This window comes from Vicia villosa, unplaced genomic scaffold (genome assembly GCF_029867415.1).
Source record: "Vicia villosa cultivar HV-30 ecotype Madison, WI unplaced genomic scaffold, Vvil1.0 ctg.000494F_1_1, whole genome shotgun sequence".
NCBI lineage: Eukaryota > Viridiplantae > Streptophyta > Magnoliopsida > Fabales > Fabaceae > Vicia > Vicia villosa.
In genome coordinates, this window is record NW_026705239.1 from 507,028 (window position 1) to 528,482 (window position 21,455).

The window sequence follows — 21,455 nt, forward strand, 5'->3', positions numbered from 1 at the left end:
AGAACACAAATATTGGTTATAACTGCTATTCTTTTACTTTCTCTTAAAACAAGATTACAAGTTTACAAGAATAACAAATAACCTCTCCCACCCTAAATTAGGATTTGCAGCTTAGCAATGATGAGAGACTAGTATGCTATTTATAATAAAACCTAACATACTAACTAATGGGCTTTTTCCACAAGGCCCATTACACAAGTCAACTTAATAAACAAGCTAACTTAACAAATTAGGGTTTAAACACTAAAACCTAATTTAACATGCTAACAACCCTAGCATCTTCGACACAAGCATGTGAACAACCTTCGACTTCATGCTTAACCCTGTCGAACCAAGAAGCTACCCTTCGGCCATACTAGAGTTCGATCCAAAATCTCACAAATCTCCACCTTGGATCTAACTCTACAACATCAAGGGAACAAACTAGCTTTCTTCATGCAGCTTTATCAACTGCATACAGTGGAAAAACTTGCAACTCGGCAATGTCTTGGTGATCATATCAGCAGCATTGTCTTCAGTCGAAACCTTCAGCACTTGGACTTCTCCACGCTCGATTACTCCTCTGACGAAATGCAGCCTCACATCAATGTGCTTAGTTCGCTCATGATAGGCTGAATTCTTCGACAGGTGTATTGCACTTTGACTATCACATTTAACAGTGATACCTCGACCTTGAAGTTTCAGCTCCTTCGCAAAACCTTCAAGCCACAATGCTTCTTTCACAGCTTCAGTTAATGCAATGTACTCCGCTTCAGTGGTTGATAGAGCAACAACCTTCTGAAGTGTTGCTTTCCAACTAATTGCTGTACCAAACATAGTGAAAACATATCCAGAAATAGATTTCCTGGAATCCATACAACCTGCATAATCAGAGTCGACATATCCTTCGATTACTGCTTTACCATCTTCACCCAAGGCTCCACCATAAATTAGGACTCTATTCAGAGACCCATTTATGTACCTTAAAATCCACTTCAATGCTTGCCAGTGAGCCTTTCCAGGATTCGCCATGTACTTGCTTACAAGACTTACTGCGTATGCTATGTCGGGTCTAGTACAAACCATAACATACATCAAAGAACCAACTATATTAGCATATGGGATGCTATTCATATAGGCTCTTTCCACATCAGTACTGGGACACTGATCAATACTCAGCTTGAATTGAGAGTTTGTTGGAGTCACAACTGGCTTCGAATTCGACATACCAAACTTTTCAAGAATCTTCCGTAGATATGCCTCTTGAGATAGGCATAACTTCGACTTCTTTCTATCTCTTCGAATGTCAATTCCAAGAATCCTGGAAGCAGCTCCCAGATCCTTCATATCGAACTCCTTATTGAGTTCAGCCTTTACCCTCATCACATCTTCGACACTGTTGCTTGCTATGAGAATATCATCCACATAAAGCAACAAAATAACAAATGAATTACCAGGTCGAAATCTGAAGTAAACACAGTGGTCGAACTGACTTCTAATGAAACTTATGCATGCCATGAACTTGTCGAATCTCCTATTCCACTGTCGAGGAGATTGTTTCAGCCCATACAAAGATCTCTTTAACTTGCACACATAATCTTCCTTCCCCTTTTTGACATACCCTTCAGGTTGCCTCATCAGGATCGTTTCATCTAAATCACCATACAAGAACGCAGTCTACACATCCATCTGTTCCAGTTCAAGATCGAACTGTGCCACCATGGCAAGCAACATTCGAATGGACCTATGCTTCACAACAGGAGAAAACACATCATTGAAGTCGACACCTTCTTTCTGAGTGAAACCCCTTGCAACTAACCTTGCCTTGTATCTTTTCGACGTCACTCCTTCAATTCCTTCCTTAACTTTGAAAATCCATTTACAGCTGACTAACCTTGCCCCAACAGGTTTCTTGATCAGTTCCCAAGTATGATTATCATGAAGAGATTTCATCTCATCATCCATGGCCTTCAGCCATTCAGTCTTATTTCGACTCCTCATAACTTCCTTATAGTCTCTAGGTTCTTCGTCTAGAACCTCACTTGCAGAGATTAAGGCATAAGCTATAAGATCTGCATATCCAAGTCTCTGAGGTGGCTTGATGACTCTTCTCGACCTATCTCTCGACAATAGGTAGTCATCGTCAGTTTCCTCAACTTCAGCATCTTCTGCTTCTTCTTCGACTTCATCTGGGATATGCAATTCAGCATCAACATGCTCCACCTCAACAGGAATTTCTACCTGTTCCAGCTCTTCGTCAGATGTTTCTGTACTTCGACCAACATCATCAGTTTTCTTAAAAGCCATTTCAGCTTCATTGAAAACTACATCTCGACTGGTGATACACCTCCTGTGACCTGGCTCTAGGCACCATAGCCTATAAGCTTTGACTCCTTCAGGGTATCCCATGAACATGCATTTCAGAGCTCTAGGTTCGACCTTGTCTTGCCTAATGTGAGCATAGGCTACACAGCCAAATACTCTCAGTTTGTCGAGATCTGGTGGATGTCCCGACCAAACTTCTTCAGGTGTCTTCATATCTAACGCTGTCGAAGGACATCTATTTATCAGATATGTTGCTGTCGAAACAGCCTCAGCCCAGAACACCTTCTTTAACCCCGCACTAGTCAACATGCATCTGACTCTCTCCAAAATAGTTCGATTAAATCTTTCAGCCAAACCATTTTGCTGTGGAGTACCTGCAGTAGTTCTGTGCCTTGCAATACCAAAGGCAGCACAAAAACTGTCGAATGCCTCATTGCAAAATTCAAGGCCATTGTCGGTTCTCAACCTCTTGACCTTCCTGCCAGTCTGATTTTCAACTAGAGTCTTCCAACTTTTGAAATTCTCAAAAGTTTCATCCTTAGTCTTCTGGATGAATACCCATAATTTTCTGGAATAATCATCTACTATGGATAGAAAATACCTTGCTCCTGAATGTGATGCACACCTTGCAGGCCCCCAAAGATCAGCATGGATGTAATCAAGGGATCCATGTGTTCTTTGTTTGCCTTTGTTGAACTTCACTCTGCAAGATTTTCCAAGTACACAGGGTTCACAAAACTTCAGCTTTTCGACTTTGTCTCCACCAAGCAGATTTTGTTTCCCTAATTCGACCAGACCCCTTTCACTGACATGGCCCAATCTCATGTGCCATATTTCTGTCTTCGACAAAGGTTTCGTGGATACAACATTTGTCGAACCACTTACAACTTCAGCCTCAAGGGTATACAAGTCTTGTTTCTTCACGCCTCTCAAGACTTCCTTCGAACCCTTCATGACTCTTAGGATACTTTTCTCTCCTTGGAAAACATATCCTTTCTTGTCGAATTCACCAAGAGAAAGCAGATTTCTCTTCAAATCAGGAACAAACCTGACTTCAGTCAACAACCTTATTGACTCATCATGGAGCTTGAATCTAATAGATCCAATACCTGCAATCTTGCAAGCCTTGTTGTTTCCCAGCAATACTGATCCACCATCTTGATCACATAATTCCTCGAACAAGTCTTTGTTTGGCGTCATGTGCCAAGTGCACCCTGAATCCATAATCCACTCTCTTCTCGAGTCACTGCTTGAAACTACAAGAACATCAGATGATTCAAAATCATCTTGAACAATGGCTGCATTGCCATTATCCTTACCTCCATGATCTTTCAGGCGTTCAGGGCACACCTTTCTTGTGTGACCCTCCTTCTTACAATGATAGCATCGAATGCCAGATGCTTCGCCACTGTAAGACTTCGACTGGCTTTTGCCTTTCTTCTTGTCGAACTTACCATCCTTTCGTAAGAGTTTTCCTTTAACGGCCAAACCTTCGCCAACAGTCGAAGGTTTATGCTCCTTTCGTTCATTCAAGTCCTTAGAGTACAAGGCTGATTGAACTTCTTCAAACGTCAGGGACTCCCTTCCATACAAGAGAGTTTCTTTGAAGTGAGCATGTGATCGAGGCAAAGAACACAATAGTAACAGCGCTTGATCTTCATCATCGATCTTCACATCAATATTTTCAAGATCAAGAATCAGCTTGTTGAACATATCCAACTGCTCAGCCAATACTTTGTCTTCAATCATCTTGAACGAATACAAAGCTTGCTTCAGGTAGAGTCGATTTACCAGCGATTTGGTCATATACAAACTTTCAAGTTTCACCCATAACCCTGATGCCGTCGTCTCCTTTGATACCTGCCGGAGAACCTTATCACCAAGGCTCAACAAAATTGCGCTGTGTGCTTTCTCGATCATATTTGTCTTCTCCGCTGCCGTCAATTCTGCATTCATGGCTGCCTCTCCCTTCAACGCTTCCAAACAACCCTGCTGAACCAGTAGGGCTTTCATCTTCAAGCGCCACAGACCGAAATCATTCACTCCGGTGAACTTTTCAATCTCATACTTTGTTGACGGCATTTTCTCCACGCTCACCGCACCAATTTGTTGTGAAAAACGATACCAATAACAAAGTATAATAGGGAATTATAGGGGAGAAGAAGAACACAAATATTGGTTATAACTGCTATTCTTTTACTTTCTCTTAAAACAAGATTACAAGTTTACAAGAATAACAAATAACCTCTCCCACCCTAAATTAGGATTTGCAGCTTAGCAATGATGAGAGACTAGTATGCTATTTATAATAAAACCTAACATACTAACTAATGGGCTTTTTCCACAAGGCCCATTACACAAGTCAACTTAATAAACAAGCTAACTTAACAAATTAGGGTTTAAACACTAAAACCTAATTTAACATGCTAACAACCCTAGCATCTTCGACACAAGCATGTGAACAACCTTCGACTTCATGCTTAACCCTGTCGAACCAAGAAGCTACCCTTCGGCCATACTAGAGTTCGATCCAAAATCTCACATCATTCAATCATCACCGTCATATTATCACAACAATCATGATAATAGTCACAACAAACCTATCACCGCATCAACACATTGTCACATTCAAGAATATATGCAGACAATATTACATTCAATCATATATGTAAACATACAACATATAATCATCACATTAATAATAATAATAACGGTTCATTCACCATCACACTAAAACATTATCATGTTTACACAATTCCACATACGCACAATGTATATCACCAATAACTCACCAAAAGCAACACCGAATGATATATTCGATTTCAACACCATCCACGTTTATATCACACATAATCATATCAATATATATTCAATTCTAGTATCATCATTATTCAATTATATCACATATAATCACGTCAAAACACCTCCCAGTCACAACGAATTCAAAGTGGTTACATCACCATACAACACATTGTTACATTCACACATATATGTACACAATGCTACAATCCATCAATTAAATTGAATCAACATTCATAATAAAATAGGTCCACTGCCCATTTCACCAATTCATCATCTAAAGCTTTGAATTAGCTTCGCAGCGCTCGAAACGGCGCTCAAAACGGATGTACGGTCTGAAAGTTATGACCTCCGGAAAATTTGTCAAAAATTGGATGTTATGCGTCGACGCAAAACCCCCTTCAGGTCGACGCATTAGATTTCCTGTCCCCCTCGGGTATGCGCACGCTGACCCTATAGGTCGACGCATGCTGTCACTCAGGTCGACGCAAACTAACACTTAGGTCGACGCATCTGACGCTTAGGTCGACGCATTCTTCGCAGATGCAGAATTTTGCTGCGATTTTGACATCTTTCCTCTCCCAATCTCTGTCCAATCGCACCATAACAGTCCCCACACCAAAACATCATCAAATAGCATATTATAACACAAATATAACACATTTTAGAAGTCATCTAACACCAAACCATTCATCAAATTCATCAATTGCATCAATTATCCTAATTCATGACAGACCTAACGATATCGATTCCCAATATATCCAATCGAATCGAATCACATATTAATTCATCCTATTACCTATAATCACATAATAGAAATTAACCGGAAGAGTCCCCCCTTACCTTAGCCAAGAATCTGGACTTTTCCCCTTCTTCTCCATCAAACCCGTAAGCCTCTTTTCTTCACTTTCAGCAAGAATCTCCAATCTTCAAACTCCTCTATATCCCTCATCGAGAACCTCCCTGACACGAATTAATATATCAAATCGAAGGAAATTTCGTGTAGAATCCGAATCTTCAAGAATTACCTGATTTGGAGTTACGAGCAGAGAGTTATGGCATGATTTGTGAAGGCTGCCAAAGGGTTGCGAAAATGCTTTTGTCCATGACTTCTCCACCTCTCCCTATTAGGTTTTTCTCCTCTATTTCTCAAATTCCTCTTATTTCCTTGTTTTATGAAAACATAACATAATTTAGTAATGTGCTCAACACTTAACACCCCCTCATTACTAAATACCATGCTTGGCCCAAAGGTTAATATTTCATAATTCCTTCAATTAGTTCAACAAAATATTAAATACTTCTAAATAGTAATTTAATTTCTGATTAAATTAAAATTAGAAAATATGGGGTGTTACATAATCTCGGTTTATTATGATTGATATGAGGTTAAGATAGATGTAGGATTTTATTTGTTTAATGATTTGATGAAAAGCATGATGATTTGTTGATTGATGATGTATTTTGATGTTGAGATGCTATGATTTGTGTCCAACATGATGTGATGATGTATTTTGATGTTATTATATGATATATGATGATTGCTATGTGTTTTGGACTAAGTTTGGTACTGTAATTGAAATCGGAATGGGGCTAGACAGAGGCAAGATCGCATATTATGAAGTGCAGAATCGCGAAATTCGTCGGGTGAGCGAGTGGCGAAACGCTGCTAGAGCGCCGGGAGAGCTAGATGGCGGGCAGAGCGTTGCTAGGGCGCTGGGCGAGCCAGCTAGCGAGCAGCCTAATGGAAAGGAGAGCTCTTGGAAAATGTATGGGGAAGGAATTTTGCCAGAGCTTCGTCGGGCGAGCGGAGCAGCGAGGACCACAATCACTCATTTCGTCGGGCGAGCACTAGACGAGCTAGGGGCGAGTAGAGTCCTCCTAGGGCACTGGGCGAGCTAGCTGGCGAGAAGAGTGCTGCTAGGGCGCTAGGCGAGGCTGGGGAGAGTAGACCTGACAATGACTTTTCATAAGGCCGTAACTTGAGTTTCAGGACTCGGTTTGATACGTCGTTCAAAAAGTTATGAAGCTGACACGTAGACCTATAATATGATAGAATTATATATGTTATTTGATGCATAATTCCATTACTTATGTGTTTATGTGATTGAATAGTTATATGTTGATAAGCTATGATGCTTTATTTTAACAATGAATATGATGTTGCTATGAAGTTGTTATTGTTGTGCTGCTAACGATGGTTTTGTGATGAGGTTATAATGATATGCATGTCTTAAATGTGTGATACATGTTATGTGATGATTATGTGAATGATGATGCAATTGACTAGTCGTGGTCGAACTTATATGATGTTGTTGTGCATCATACATTCATAGCATTTTTAGACGGTGGTCCGCTTGTGATCGGCCTCAATCCCATTGTGTGAATTGAGTGTGTTTGTGACGTGGTCCGGTTCCAAGAGAGAATCGACCCTATGGTGGGGATCTTTGGAGGGTGATGAACCATGTGTTCATAATTTTGGTACCACATGCATTGAGTCAGTGTTGTTGCATTAACATCCTATGTGACATTGCATGAGTTTTGTTGATGAGTTGTGTTGTGACGATAATTGTGAACTATGTAATTATATGATGTTTGATGATAAAGGATGTCTATGTGCTAGTATGAGGTATTAGTGAGTATGATGTATTGATGTGTGATATGTGTTATATTATGATGATGTTAGTTGTAACTACTAATCTTTTCCTTATATCTTTTATAATGAATTGTGATTACTCACCCTTTCTGTTCGAATGTTGCCTCAACATGGGTAATGCGTAGGTGATTAGGAGTAGTTTGTAGAAGCAATGAAGATAGCTTCGGATTATTTTATTAGTTTCGCTATTAGAAGGTGTCTTGCTCTGATATGTAACATCGGGTTGGGAACACTTTGTTTTGCGAATGATTACTATATTTTGATAAACTTATTTCACGAGGTTTTCAGATGATAAAAATGGTTTGAATCCAAGTTGTGGTGAAACTGGATTATTATGAGTTTTATTTATGAAGAAGTTTATTTTGTGACGATAAATTTGTTGCGATGTTTTAATTGAAAGGTTGAAATATAACCTGATGTGTGTGTTGAATTGATGTAACCCGTGTTACGGAGCAAGATTGTTATTATGATGTTTTATGTGAAGTGTGTCACCCTTGAGTTGGTGATTTTATTTTGTAAACTATATGCGAAATATTTGTGGGTTTAGAATGGTGTTACAGTAGTTGTCATTAGTGTGATAATCTTTTACTTTGTGGTACTTGCATCATCTATCGAATTCGGGCCCTATCGTATATGACTTATGGGTTGATTGAAGCGGAATATCATGAGTGTGCATCATCTTACGCCACATTTTCTGACGACGGGTGTTGAGATGTGTGAATTTATCTATGAGCCTTCCATTTTGTAGGAGCATGGGGAAACTAGTTCCTCCTCCATTATTGAGAGAACAATTTCCTACTCTCACACTACATTTAGTTGACTTCTTAGTGAGCACCTTGCCCACCACTGATTGGCGAAATGAATCAGGCAGTAAACATGGGTTTGTGTCAGGTGACCCAGAATGCAATCGGGGAGGTGAAGTTGAATGGAATATTTGTGTATAATATATTTAGAAAATGGATTGAAGTTGAACGGAATTCCAATATTTAGATTTATTTCATACTTGAGTTATTTCTTTTGGCTTTTCTACAATCGAGAATAAGAGAAAAGAGATATTTGATCAAAAAGAAGTTTTAAAAAAAAAAAAAAAGAAGATAAACAACAATTTTAATGGTATAAATAATGAAGGGAAATCACTTTATCAAAAACATGTTGGATAGGTCAAAAATAAAATAAAAGTATTTGATTTACTTGGAAAAAGAAATTGTTTAGTTTCAGTTATTTAAATTTAACAGATGTAATTTTATGATTTTAATTTTAATTGATAAAAAAAAGACAGTGTAATTTTATAATAATATATTTATAATATTTTAAATATTATATAGTTTTGAAGTTATCAGCAATTGACAATGTACTAAATAATTTTGTTTAAAATAGACATCGAATCAGACCATGGACTATGAGATTATTGAAAGACTAAGCAAGCCATATTCTATTAATGAGAGGTAACATAAGTCACTCATTCAAAAACGCCATATGGACACACAATGTATGTTTTTCTGTATCAATATGTAACTATAATTGAAGTCTGGATGTTCAAATATCAGTATAGATTTCTCTTGGTTTCTTTAATAAAAACCAGAAATTAGCAAAATCAGAAGAAATCTAAAGATAACATACAACGTGTGGTGCATTGAATTTACGCTCAGAAATAAATTGGAAAAATTAATAAAAGATTTAAAGTAGAGAAACAGATATGAAATTTTGGGGAATCAAAAGGAATGTGTATATGAGTTAAAGAGTGTTGAGCATCAATAGTTCAGAAAGCAGCTACACCAATGAGCACCAGGGCATATACCTTAGCACACTAAAAAGAAGTATACCGATCCATCACTCAATCAAGAGGATTCTCACATACTACTATGTTTCTTATGCCTCCATTGTACACAACATATAAAATCAGTTTGAAAATTTTCATAGCCTGACTAACCTCAATTTACCCTCGTCTGCTTATGCAAAAAACACTCCGATCTTCTCCTTTTTTTCACAGAAAACACATGCTCCTCGGCTTGATCACATGCTACTTTAAACAATTCCCATTTTTGCTTAAAGCTTTGAAGAGCTGTTTCTGTTGCTGCGTCTTTAAGGGCACCGGAAGTTTCCTTGGCTTCAAGAAAAGTTGCTGCTGCAGCAACAAAATCTTCATAGGCTTTACTTAGAGAATCAACCATACTGTCCATTGAGCTTGTCTATTGATGTCAAAGAGAGTTGAGATTCTTGTAACGCAGATACCTATGAAGCACAAACAAAGACATTAAAACACACGACAGATAATGAATGGCCCTGACTCTTTGACGCCAGTAATAAATTCAAAAAGTAAAATAATTCAATGTAATTATATGTTTCAGACACGGAACGGAACACATTTTCAATCTGTGGTATATTTTTGCAACATAGGTAGAACCAAGAGCAAATAAGTCCTGTAAAATTAAGGCTGAAGAACAATAAAAACCATCACCCAATAGTATGAATACCATAAATGATAAATTCCAAAACAAATTATAAAGAAGAATATCTAGTCTTATACCTCATTTAAATGGAGCTCATACAGAATCAACACGGATAAGATATCAAAAAAATAAGAGAATATAAGAAAAAAGAAAACTTTCTGGCGGAATTTCTCATTGTTTCTGATCGGTTTGAGAACCAACTCTGTTAAAGAACTTCTGGTTCCAGAAGTACCAGGCTGATTTGCTGATTTTGAACCGGAAGTACTTTTGAAATCCTCTTTCAATGAATCATCTTCTAATCTAATTGCAAGAGTTTGATTTTGTTTAGTCTTTCATTTTGAATGATATTCTGAGTTCGAATTTCAATTTTTTTTTTTCTTTACATTCTTCGTAACAAAATAAATGGTGACATTCCACTTTTCTTAGGAAGAGCATTTTAGGTTTTCAGATATAGATTAGATAGAAAGAAGAGTAAAGAATTGCATGAACACATCATAATATCATAAACAATCATCAATCATAGAATTTAATCTCTGTTGTTCGATTGTTTTTTTCCATGATAAAAAAAATCATATGAAAAACCACACAAGCAAAAACAGAATCAATCAACACAAAGAGAAAATCATATAGTAATGTGTGATATGAAAAATTAAGATATAATAAAAAGATGCGTGCAGTTAGGGTTGGGAAATTTGTTACCGTACAGAAATCCGATCAGAGAGTGAGGCACGGCGGCGATCGGAGAGAAGGGACGAGCAAGATTGAGAGATGTTTGGGATTGAACGAGCTGAAATTGGTTTATGTGGGAATAGAACGGAAAAGAACTAGCACGTGAGTTCATTCAGTTATGTTATTATTCTCACAGTCAAATAATTATATTTTGCTTTTAATCTTTTATTTTAGGTACCATTAGTCTCCAAATCCCTTAACTTAATTCAATGTTTCATTTTAGTCTTTTAATTAAAAAATATTACACTATGCTCCTTTAACTAACATCCCGTTATATGAAATGGTCTCTTACGTTTGTTTATATAAAAAAACGTTAAGTATCGGCTATGTGGCATGACACGTAGACAAATAACGTTAAAGAACTCATTTGAAACATACATAAAGTAAAGGGACCAATTTTCACACAATTCTAAATGACATTATAAGTTATATCATTTCAACAAGCATTAACAAAGAGACATATCAAAATTACACATCAGTTCAAAATGGCATTACAAGTTGATCGTACCTGAACATAGGGGTGGAAATAGGCTGGGCCGAGCTAGGCTTTACCAAGCCTAAGCCTGGCCTGTCAAAAAAACTAAAGCCTAAGTCTGGCCTGTAGCCTGTCGTAGGCTTATTTTTTAGGCCTGAGCCTGGCCTTTTTGAAGGCCTGGTTAGCCTGTTAGCCTACATAAAAGCCTATTTTTTTTAGGCATATGTAAATAAGCAATTAAAATAATGTTTAAATAGACTAACTAAATAAAAGAACTTATGAAAATGATGTTCAGCAGGTGTTTTCATCTTATTTTCACAAGTTCTTCAAGATAACCAAGTTTTATTAATGTATTTTAATTCAAAGTACAAAACATAACATAATGAAAATAAAAAAATATTCATATTTATTTAAATAGGCCGGTCTGATAGGCTTAAAAGGCTTTTTTTAGGGCCTGAGGCCTAGCCTTTTTTAACTAAATAGGCTTATAAAAAAGCCTAGGCCTTTTCTATTTAAAAATAATCCGTGGCCTGGCCTGAGCCTATATAGGCTGGCCTGTAGGCCCCTGTTATCGGCCTGGCCTATTTCCACCCCTACCTGAACAGAATGGATCATCCTGGTCAGCAGTAGGTGATCTTTTAGGAACGTGAGGGTGTATCTGCAAGGTACTCCGATGTCAAAGTGAGAAGAGAGAGCAATGAGAGTGCAAGTACTAAGGTGTAAAGTGAGAATGAATGAATACCTGACCCTCTAATGAAAGAGGGTATTTATAGCCTCCAGCGATGAGCCAAGATTCCTTATTTTGGGGTCAATTATTGGAGGCCCGGAAATATGAACTGTCAGGATCCTACATGGTAGAGCAGAGTCAGCAAGTGACTCACATCGTGGATGAACAGACCGTAGGGTTCGGAGGTCAAGTACTGAGTTTTCAGCTACTAGGTTGACCACGTGTTCTTCTTGAAGCACGTGGATTTGACGCTCCAACGGTCATCAGGGACATGCACCCAATTAGACCTGAACCCTAAATTGAGTCTGCTCGTCCATTAAGCCTGCTCGGTCCAGACCAGAACACAAGCCATATTAATCAAAATTACATTTAGGTTTATAATACAAAATGTTTCATTATTTTAAAAGCATCAATAAACATAATAATAATTTAAGTAACTAATATAACTATACAAGACTGTCTTTTGATGATCAGATGCTCAAATTCATACTTCAAATCAACTTCACCACTTGATTCCCACTTTGCGTAATAATCCTATAAATTTAATTATTTGTTACAAACAACACAACTCACATCCAAGGAAAGCTACAATAGAGAAATATATTATTTATAAATATAAAAAAAAAAAAACAATCAAGTCAAATCTATATAGAATTCAAAAGCTTATACAACTTAACAATTACTCTCATAATTTTCCATCCATAGTCATTTTTTATATCTCATTAAGTATGGCACTTCCACATCCTCCTTTAGACAAAATTGTGGCATACACAGATACCAATAGAAAGCTCAAATAAATTTGTCCAAACAAGCTCATGATTATTAGAACACACGCTAACTAATGAACTAGACACGACAAATGACATAATCAAATAATTCAAACCAAAATCTATTTACATTTGAACCGAATCAAAACAACTAACAAAACTACATATGATTTCTAAATCTATTGCAAAGCAAAGGGAATAAACACATCAAAAAGGTAATAATGATACGCTCAAAATACACAATGAATGCGAGAACTAAATCTGATCAAGAATTTACAAACTAACATCATTGTAACAATAAAATTCTATTTTATACTTATGCAAAATTCAATTGAAAGAGATAAACAAAAACAATGTAATATATAATTATATTCTAGTGTACCATGTTCGATTGATATTGAAACTACCACCAACAACCGAAACCAAATCTCCACCAAAAATCTCTACTTCATCTAAATACAAATCATCAATACTCTGAATAGCCGCATGCAAAACAACCATCGCAGCACCAACGAGTACATATACCAATTAACAATCATATAACTCTTATTTGGGATTCGGCGATTAATTAACATTAAGACACACCTCAGTAACATCAAAATTAAACATTCATATAACTCTTAATGAACTAGTGAAAGAAATTTTGGATAAAAATACGCTATTGATACCTGAAAATGGTTGGAAGAAGTTTGAAAAGAAAATAAGAAGAATACTTTTTGGGAGTGGAAGAGGAAAATGGTGCGGAATGGAAATTATGGGGTGGTTGAATCGAGGAGAAAGTTTTCATCTTTGAGAGTTTTGAGAGTTATCCTGAAGATCAAATCTAGAATATGAGATTGGAAGTGATTCAAGTGTGACCTAGGGTTCCAAGAAATGAAAATGGGAGAAATGTTTTTTCGTAATTTAAATTAATATTAAATAATGAAATTCTAAGTCAACTTTAAAACGTCCATCGAGACAATATTTAACGTTTTTTCATGAAAAAACTAATGGAAGAGACCAAAATATGTAACAAAATATTAGTTAATGGACCACTATGTAACAATTTTTAGTTAAGGGGCCAAAACAAAATATTAAATTAAATAAGGGACCAAAAGATGTATTAGGCCTTTATTTTATCATTTTATGGGAAGAATTTGTGTACACTCCACAAATAATTGATGGGTAGTATACTAATGGAGATGTACACTATAATTTATAATGTCATCCAATAAAAATTTAGCAGTGTCATAAACCAAACAGTTTAAATTTTAGTCTGATCTAATGGGATACAAGATGATAGGAGGTGTTTAAAATAGAACCGGTCCAATAAAAAATTGTTATTCGAACTAAACTAAATTAAAAACCACAAAAATCGCATTTGTTTCGGATGTGTTATGGTCATATTTTCTAACAATATTACACGGTTTGGTCCGGTTACAATTTGTATTTTGCAAACCGAACCAAACTAAAACAAACCGCATTATATTACAAAATCTTATAGATCATTATATATTTTCTTCATTCTGCAGAAAAATCAACAATCATTATATGATGTTTATTTTAATTTAAATCTCAATAAAAAATAAAATATTATTTATTTATAAATACTATTAATTCTAATTGAAATAAAATTATTATATATTTATTTTTGTTTTCTTTTTTAACTTGTTAATATAATGATAAGGATAAAATTAAAAAAAAGCTTAATGTAAGTTACTTTTGCATCTCTTTATATATAAAGTATAACATTACGTTCGTTTGTATAAGAGACAATTTACTTTTTAAGTTCATTGAATAACAAGTTCGTTGAATAACAAATGTATTTAATTTGTTTATAGACTAGATACATTGATTATTCAATAAACCTAAAAATTGAGTTGTGTTTTATAATCTATAATAAGTACAACTCAGTGATCTAAAATTGCAATCTAGAATAAGCACAACCTAGTACTATCCAAAAGTTAATAAAATCTAAAATTAAAATACAGTGTTTTAAAAATTGGACCGAATCGGCTGGTCGAACTGGTTGAAGCTGGAATTTGAAGGGTTTTCAATCTAGTCTGATTGTTGAACCAGATAAGTTATCGATCCAGTGGAAACCGGATAGAACCTGCTAAAATCGATAAAAATCAACGAATCGGCAATTTTAGAAAATCGACAGATTAAATGCTTTCTTTTTTTTTCTTTAAAAAAACGACGTTGTTTTGATAATTTTTTTAAAAAAAATTATTTAAATTATAAGTAAACTTTGTTAAAAAAATTATTTGGAACAATTTCCCTCTTTAGATTTAAATTTACTAAACACTTTAATTAGTTTGTTACGTTGCAATTAGATTTTATTCAAAATTTATTTGAATTTGTATTTTGTACTATTTTGTTGTGTGATTGTTGGGTTTAGAATTTAAATTTAAAGAATTAATTTGTGAAATTATAATATTTTGAAATTTTATAGGTGTCGTGATTTTTTCAGAGACCAAGTCATCTCGTTTGACCAGTTTAATAACTATATATTTTGTTATAAATACTGATTTATTCTACCGAATTATATGATTTAATTCGATTTAGTTTATGTAATTCGACCAATAATTTAATGATTTGATCGATAAATCAATAATCTAATACCTTTACTAATTTAATGACCGGTACATTTTTTAAAACATCGTTAAAATGTCATTTAATCACCCTAAAATATCTTCTTTAAGTTTTCTCAGTGTTTTTTCTTTGATTTTTTTGTTTAGTTCCTTCTAATTCTAAAAGCCTTTTTTTTTTCATGTGTTTTCCTATCTCCGAAAATAAGAATGCACATTTGATCTTTTTATGATTATTAGTTTAATTCTTGTTAGATTTTACTATATTATTAATTTAATTAATTAATCAAAATAAATATTAAATCACTTAATTAGTTATTGCACCTTATTTTACATAAATGAACTAATATGAGTTATTTATTTACTTATGTTCTAATCTTCTCACTCTTGTATATATATTCTAGAACAACCAAAAAGTCAAATAATTAAGGCCAATTTCACACGGAAAGTAAGTTTTCTTTTTCTACACTCATCTTAAATTTTGAATTTATCTGAACATTGAAGTGTTATTTCTTTTTCTACACTCATCTTAAATTTTGAATTTATCTAAACATTGAAGTGTTAATCTTGTAGCTGATTCATGTGTTTTATATGATTTCACATTCGCTCTCTGATTCGTCAGTTCGTAACCTTCTTAGGCCACTGAACCAAGAGCAATCAAAATCGGACATGAGGATCCGTCTTGTTCAATCCGATCAAGCATGTTTCAACTTCTTTTCCTCAAGTTTATAAATTTTTCAGTCTAAAAAATAGTCAAATAAAAATCATCCTACTGCTATCCACTATCCCATTTTTGAGTTTGAATACTCCGCTCCGCTATTTGGAATTGATAACTCATGTTTGATCAACTTTAATAGCATGACTCTCATTCCTTTGTCTGATAGTTTTGAAGACTTGTCCCTAACAAGGTTGCTGCACATAATAATCTTATACAAAAAATAAACTAGAGTTAGCTAAATATAAATTTTATTCAACCATTTTTATTTATCCTTGAATTTTGCCCTTGCTCTCCAAAATTATATTTTCATTTTTTATATTTTAATAAATATTATATATTCCCTTTTCTTGACGGAAAAAAACACGGTAAAACATGCGGTATAGACTTAAAAAGCTGCAGCAATACACTTAACAATAATATAATCCTCTCTTTAGTTTAACAACAATATAATCATTTTTAATATATCACGCATAATTGTACTGTTAAGCCAGTTCATCTGATAGTTGTGTCAGGACATCAAATGCAGGGGCGCGGGTTCGAAGCCGATGTTCTTTTAGACAAGTGAGGAGGTAAGAACCCAAAATAACACAGCCACCAGAACGCATATATGTCCCTGGGATTTGTCAATTTGTTAGCAAACACTTAGCAACTTAAATATTAAGTTATGCCCGCAAGAGCACCCTGGAGAGCTCAGCGCATATCAAATGAGGAGACAAACATCCTTTGCATTTTATTTCCTAGCCTGCAACATATATGAGACATCAGTATTTACATTTACAATTAAATGATGAAATAACACATAATAATAATGACTCTATGAACTTGGAGCACCACAGAAGGCCATGACCCAATAACAAATTAATATAAAACCTCCAAAAGGAACTAAGCAAGTGCAGTTGAGTAGATTGCACATTTGTTATCATTCTTATAGCATTTTTAGTTTTCGCCACTCAAAGTCCTTCTAATCCATCATCTATAAATGTAGAATTCAGAAGGGCATAATTTTAGATAATAAAGCGCCTCCCCATTAGATAATACGTCCATTTACACACCACTGCCAGACTACTGGCACTGCACTATAGCCATTTGCCATTTTTCATAGTGTTTTTAGTTGTACTCACCCTGACATGGGTTAGTTAAGGAAAGGAAGAGGAGCTCCCTATTGCAGCAGCATAGCTCCCAAGAGCTTCTTGAAACATCAGTTTCAAACAATAAAAGTCATGATCAAACCTAGGACAACAGACAGTGAAGTTATAGCTTTGATGCTTGGAAAATAGGTTTGGTATGTTTAGATCATTAGAAGTTATCTCCTACAGCATTTCATTAGGCGGTTTGGTAATTAGTTGTTGCCATCAAGAATACAAGCAAAGGAATTTCATAGCCCTTGTCTCTCCCAATTTGTATTTTTTAAAAACATTGTTTCCTTCTTAATCCGCTCATATACATTCACATTCTACTATTGCTTCAGCTACCTACAGCTGATACCTTCTATTAAGTTGGCTATCAATTTCCCAGCCTCGCTTGCCGATTTACTCTCCACTCTTCCTAAAATATACCCTCTTCACAACGTAATGCTTATCGAAGTACAATAGACAGCACTGCAACTGAAAAATATCTACATCCTATAGTAGTGATTAGAACCTTTTACCTTGGTAGGTATCAAAACAGAAAATAAAATTTAGCAAATACAACATAAGATAATCCATACCTTCAAACGTGGAGACTTGCGAACAGATGAAGCAGAAACAGGAGATAAAAGTGCCACACTTTTCCTTCTGCGACTGTTTTTTTTCTTTAATTGTGCACTACCATCTGAGAGTTCCACTTGGTGCTCATTTTCTGTGGTTGTAGAATCACCTCTAATGGATGTAGCAGGAGCAGATGAAGAGATAAAGGCAGATTCACCAGGTTCAACTGTTGTTAGAACTAAGCTCCCTGTTTAATAGCAATTAAAGAAAGTTACATTCATTATAAGCATCGTAATTATCCAGTTTCCAAAAGCAAACTAAGTTATCCATTCTAGAACCAAGATTGAATAATTCATACCTTGAACCAATGTTTGTTGAAATTTTGTCCGCATTGCTTTTACAAACTTAAACAGACCATTTGTCTTGTTTAATTCATCGACCAACTCTTCAATACCATTGACGTGAGGTTCACAACTTAACACTGAAAGATAAAAGACATGGTTAGGCTTCAAGAGGTGTATCAGCATACAAAATCACATATGTTTGATGCTTACATGAGTAAGTATTTTTATCATGCAAGACGATAAAAGTGTACTCTTCGTTTGGATTCTTCAAATTAATATTCTTGAACGTCAACTTTACCCCTGAAGAAAAGAACTAATAAGGATATCAATTATGATGAAAAACAACAAAAAGAAACCTTAAGCAAAAATTTATTTGTCAATTACCTCGTCCCCCTTTGACATGAAAACCAAGTACTCTGTTATACCAAGAGATGGCATCCCGTGTTTCATTTGTATGCTCAATGCTCTCATTTAACTTCTCCTCAGATGCTGCCAAATCTTTGTATGAATGAAAAGAGAAGAGAGGGAAGGTGAGTGGATAACTTATAATAGTACATTACATTTTTCCTAATGTTACAACTCAAATAGAACATATAATAGGGTAAAGACAAAAAAAAAACATAGTTCCAATTCGGCTATGTTTGGATACAATAAAAATAACGGAGCGGAATAGAGCGGAGCGGGATGGAATAGAGCGGAACGGAGTGGAATGGAATAAATACGTCATTCCGTTGTTTGGATACATCATGATGGAATAGAGTAATTTTTTCATTCCGCCCAAATCGGAGGGTACAAAAAATGGTGGAAAGTGATGGAATGGGATGGAATGCATTCCATCCGATACCACTCCATTCCATCCGTTTTTAATCAATCCAAACAATGGAACATAAACTTATTGCATTCCATTCCGCTCCATTCCATCCTATTCCATCAATCCAAACATACCCTTCATGTTCTGTAAAAAGCAATTAATGAAGAACATTCGAGTAATTACCGAGAGACTGTTGAGATAGAAACTCGGTAAACTCTTGCTTCCTGGCACGGACTTCTTCTATACTTGTGTTTAGGTTTCCAACTCTGGCCTTCGCAGACGCAATAGCATTCATCAAAGCCATCCTTTTAGCCTCTTTGCGAGTCTTTTCTACACATCAAAAACAAAAGCACACAAATTCTCCATCATTTGAAACACATGAAAGCTAAACACAAAAAACCTAAAACGAAAAACAGTAAAGTTGAAGTGACCTGCAAGTACTTCAACCAATTCATCCTCCACTCCCTTCAGTTTGGATTTAACATCTTGTAGTTGAACTGAAAGGACAAAACAAGAGAGTAAAAATGAAAACACTAAGACGAAAACAGTAAAGTAGAAACCCTAAATAATGTAAGTGAATGGAAGAGAAGTAAAGAATAAAGACCAGACCTTGATTTTGAGAAGTTTGTTGCGATTTGGACTTGAGGGATTGGAAGGATTCAGATAGAGAATCAGTGGCAACATCGATTATGTGTATATTGTGAGTGATATCAGAGTCGAAGTTTGAAGTTGAGCCATCCATCTTTCTTGGCGAAAATACGAGCGAACGAGTTTTGGGGTATCCGAGAGGCGAGAACACAGATTTTGTGAGAGAGCGGGTTAACGAGTATGTATGCTTTTGATTTGGGAGAGAGCGCTCTTGAATTAAATCCATACAAGTAGTTTTATTTTTAAAAAATAATTCAAATCTTTTTTAATTAAAAGAGGGCTGAACCCATAATATAAATAAATAAATAAAAAATAATGTTAACTTGTGCCTTGTGACCTTTGCTAACTTGAACTAATTAAAAAAAAGGTTAAATATGTTAGAGGTCCCTATAAATATGGCAACCTTCAATTTTAGTTTTTATAAAATTTTTCTTCAAACAATGGTCCTCGCAATATTTTCCGTCCCTATTTTTGGCCCCTCCCGTTAGATTGCACTAACGGAGGCTTACGTGGCACGCCAAGTGTCACGCCACGTCACTTAAAGTCAATATTAAAGAAAAAGAGATAGATTGCGGGGGTTTTAAACCCCCTTTAATTAACATAAAAAATAATAAATTTTCACAAACAATTAATCAAATAGTTGGTAGGAAAATCTTTGAATTGTGTTTGAGTCATCTATGCATAAAATATTTGACATGTTTCAAATATTTTAACCATATATGTATAAAGATCGGCCATTTAAATCCCTTTTAATCATTTGACATATAATTTATTTTGACTCCATTCTACTTTAGATTATTGGAATATCCTTCATTTGCTTAACCCTTCTAATCGATGCTTCTATGAGACCTAAGGAAAAAAACTACAATAAAACCTACTTCAACTTTCTTTTTAATGATTTTATTTCTGCATAAAAAATAAAAAATTATTGGCTATTTTCCATCTTACTTTAACCGAATATTGCATCTCTTATAGTAGTTGGGTGGTGAATTTTTCTTTATGCTCAAGTGACACTATTCTATCCATATTCCAAGCATTCCTTAATTTCATCTATCTTGCTTTGATCTTATGGTTGATGTCTTTGTCTATCTCCCATCATTTTATATGATGGACTGAAACCATGAGACTTATTATATGGTATCTTGTCTAATTTCCACCTCTATACTAAAATTTTGGTACCTACGGCTTAACTTGCATCTCATTTTTTTCCTAGACAAAATTTATGCTTAGTTGGACTGGAGCTGTGGTGCAATTATTATAGTGTCTACCATGTGATTGGAGGCCAAGAGTGTGAGTCATGGAATCCACCTATCGCCCATGCAAGGTTAGACTGCCTACAAAAAATCTATAAATGTGTCTGACCTTTACTTGATAATCTAACATTTTTTAATTTTTTAATAAATGGATATACATCCTTACTTTTCCTTTGAAAGTGACTCCCTCCGGCCTCGTGTAAAGAAGCCAAATCCAAAGAAAAGAATTTGAATAAAGGGTAATGTGCAGTAACAAAGAGAGAGGAACAACATAAAATGGTAAAACTACATAAGGGACTAACTCAATGCAAAAATCATCCAAGGAATAACTGAATGAAAAATTCATGCTCGATGAATATGCATATGCATGCATTAAAAAGTTTTTCAAGATTCAGCCGACGCGAAAAAATTACTATAAAACACACACCATGAACATGTTTTGGAAAACTGCTAGAAGCACCACTACCAAAAGGACAGACAATTGATGTTGGATCTCGAGATGATGTGTCACCTGTG

The 21,455-nt window shown here is 35.2% G+C and overlaps 1 protein-coding gene and 1 long non-coding RNA gene across 2 annotated transcripts; both read right to left on the reverse strand.

Annotated features, from left to right (window-relative positions):
- Positions 1-9,442: 9,442 nt before the first annotated feature.
- On the reverse strand, positions 9,443-11,587 carry LOC131629020 (uncharacterized). The gene is made up of 2 exons (XR_009291936.1): positions 10,909-11,587; positions 9,443-9,991 (listed from the first exon to the last, which is right to left on the reverse strand). It is a non-coding gene; the product is annotated as an uncharacterized LOC131629020 (long non-coding RNA).
- Positions 11,588-16,383: 4,796 nt separating this feature from the next.
- LOC131629021 (kinetochore protein SPC25 homolog) lies at positions 16,384-19,897 on the reverse strand. The gene is made up of 8 exons (XM_058899820.1): positions 19,648-19,897; positions 19,470-19,535; positions 19,222-19,368; positions 18,612-18,725; positions 18,438-18,527; positions 18,242-18,364; positions 17,904-18,130; positions 16,384-16,937 (listed from the first exon to the last, which is right to left on the reverse strand). Exons 1-8 carry the CDS (start codon positions 19,778-19,780, stop codon positions 16,926-16,928), a joined length of 912 nt encoding a protein of 303 aa, XP_058755803.1. The 5' UTR covers positions 19,781-19,897; the 3' UTR covers positions 16,384-16,925.
- Between the last annotated feature and the right edge of the window lie 1,558 nt (positions 19,898-21,455).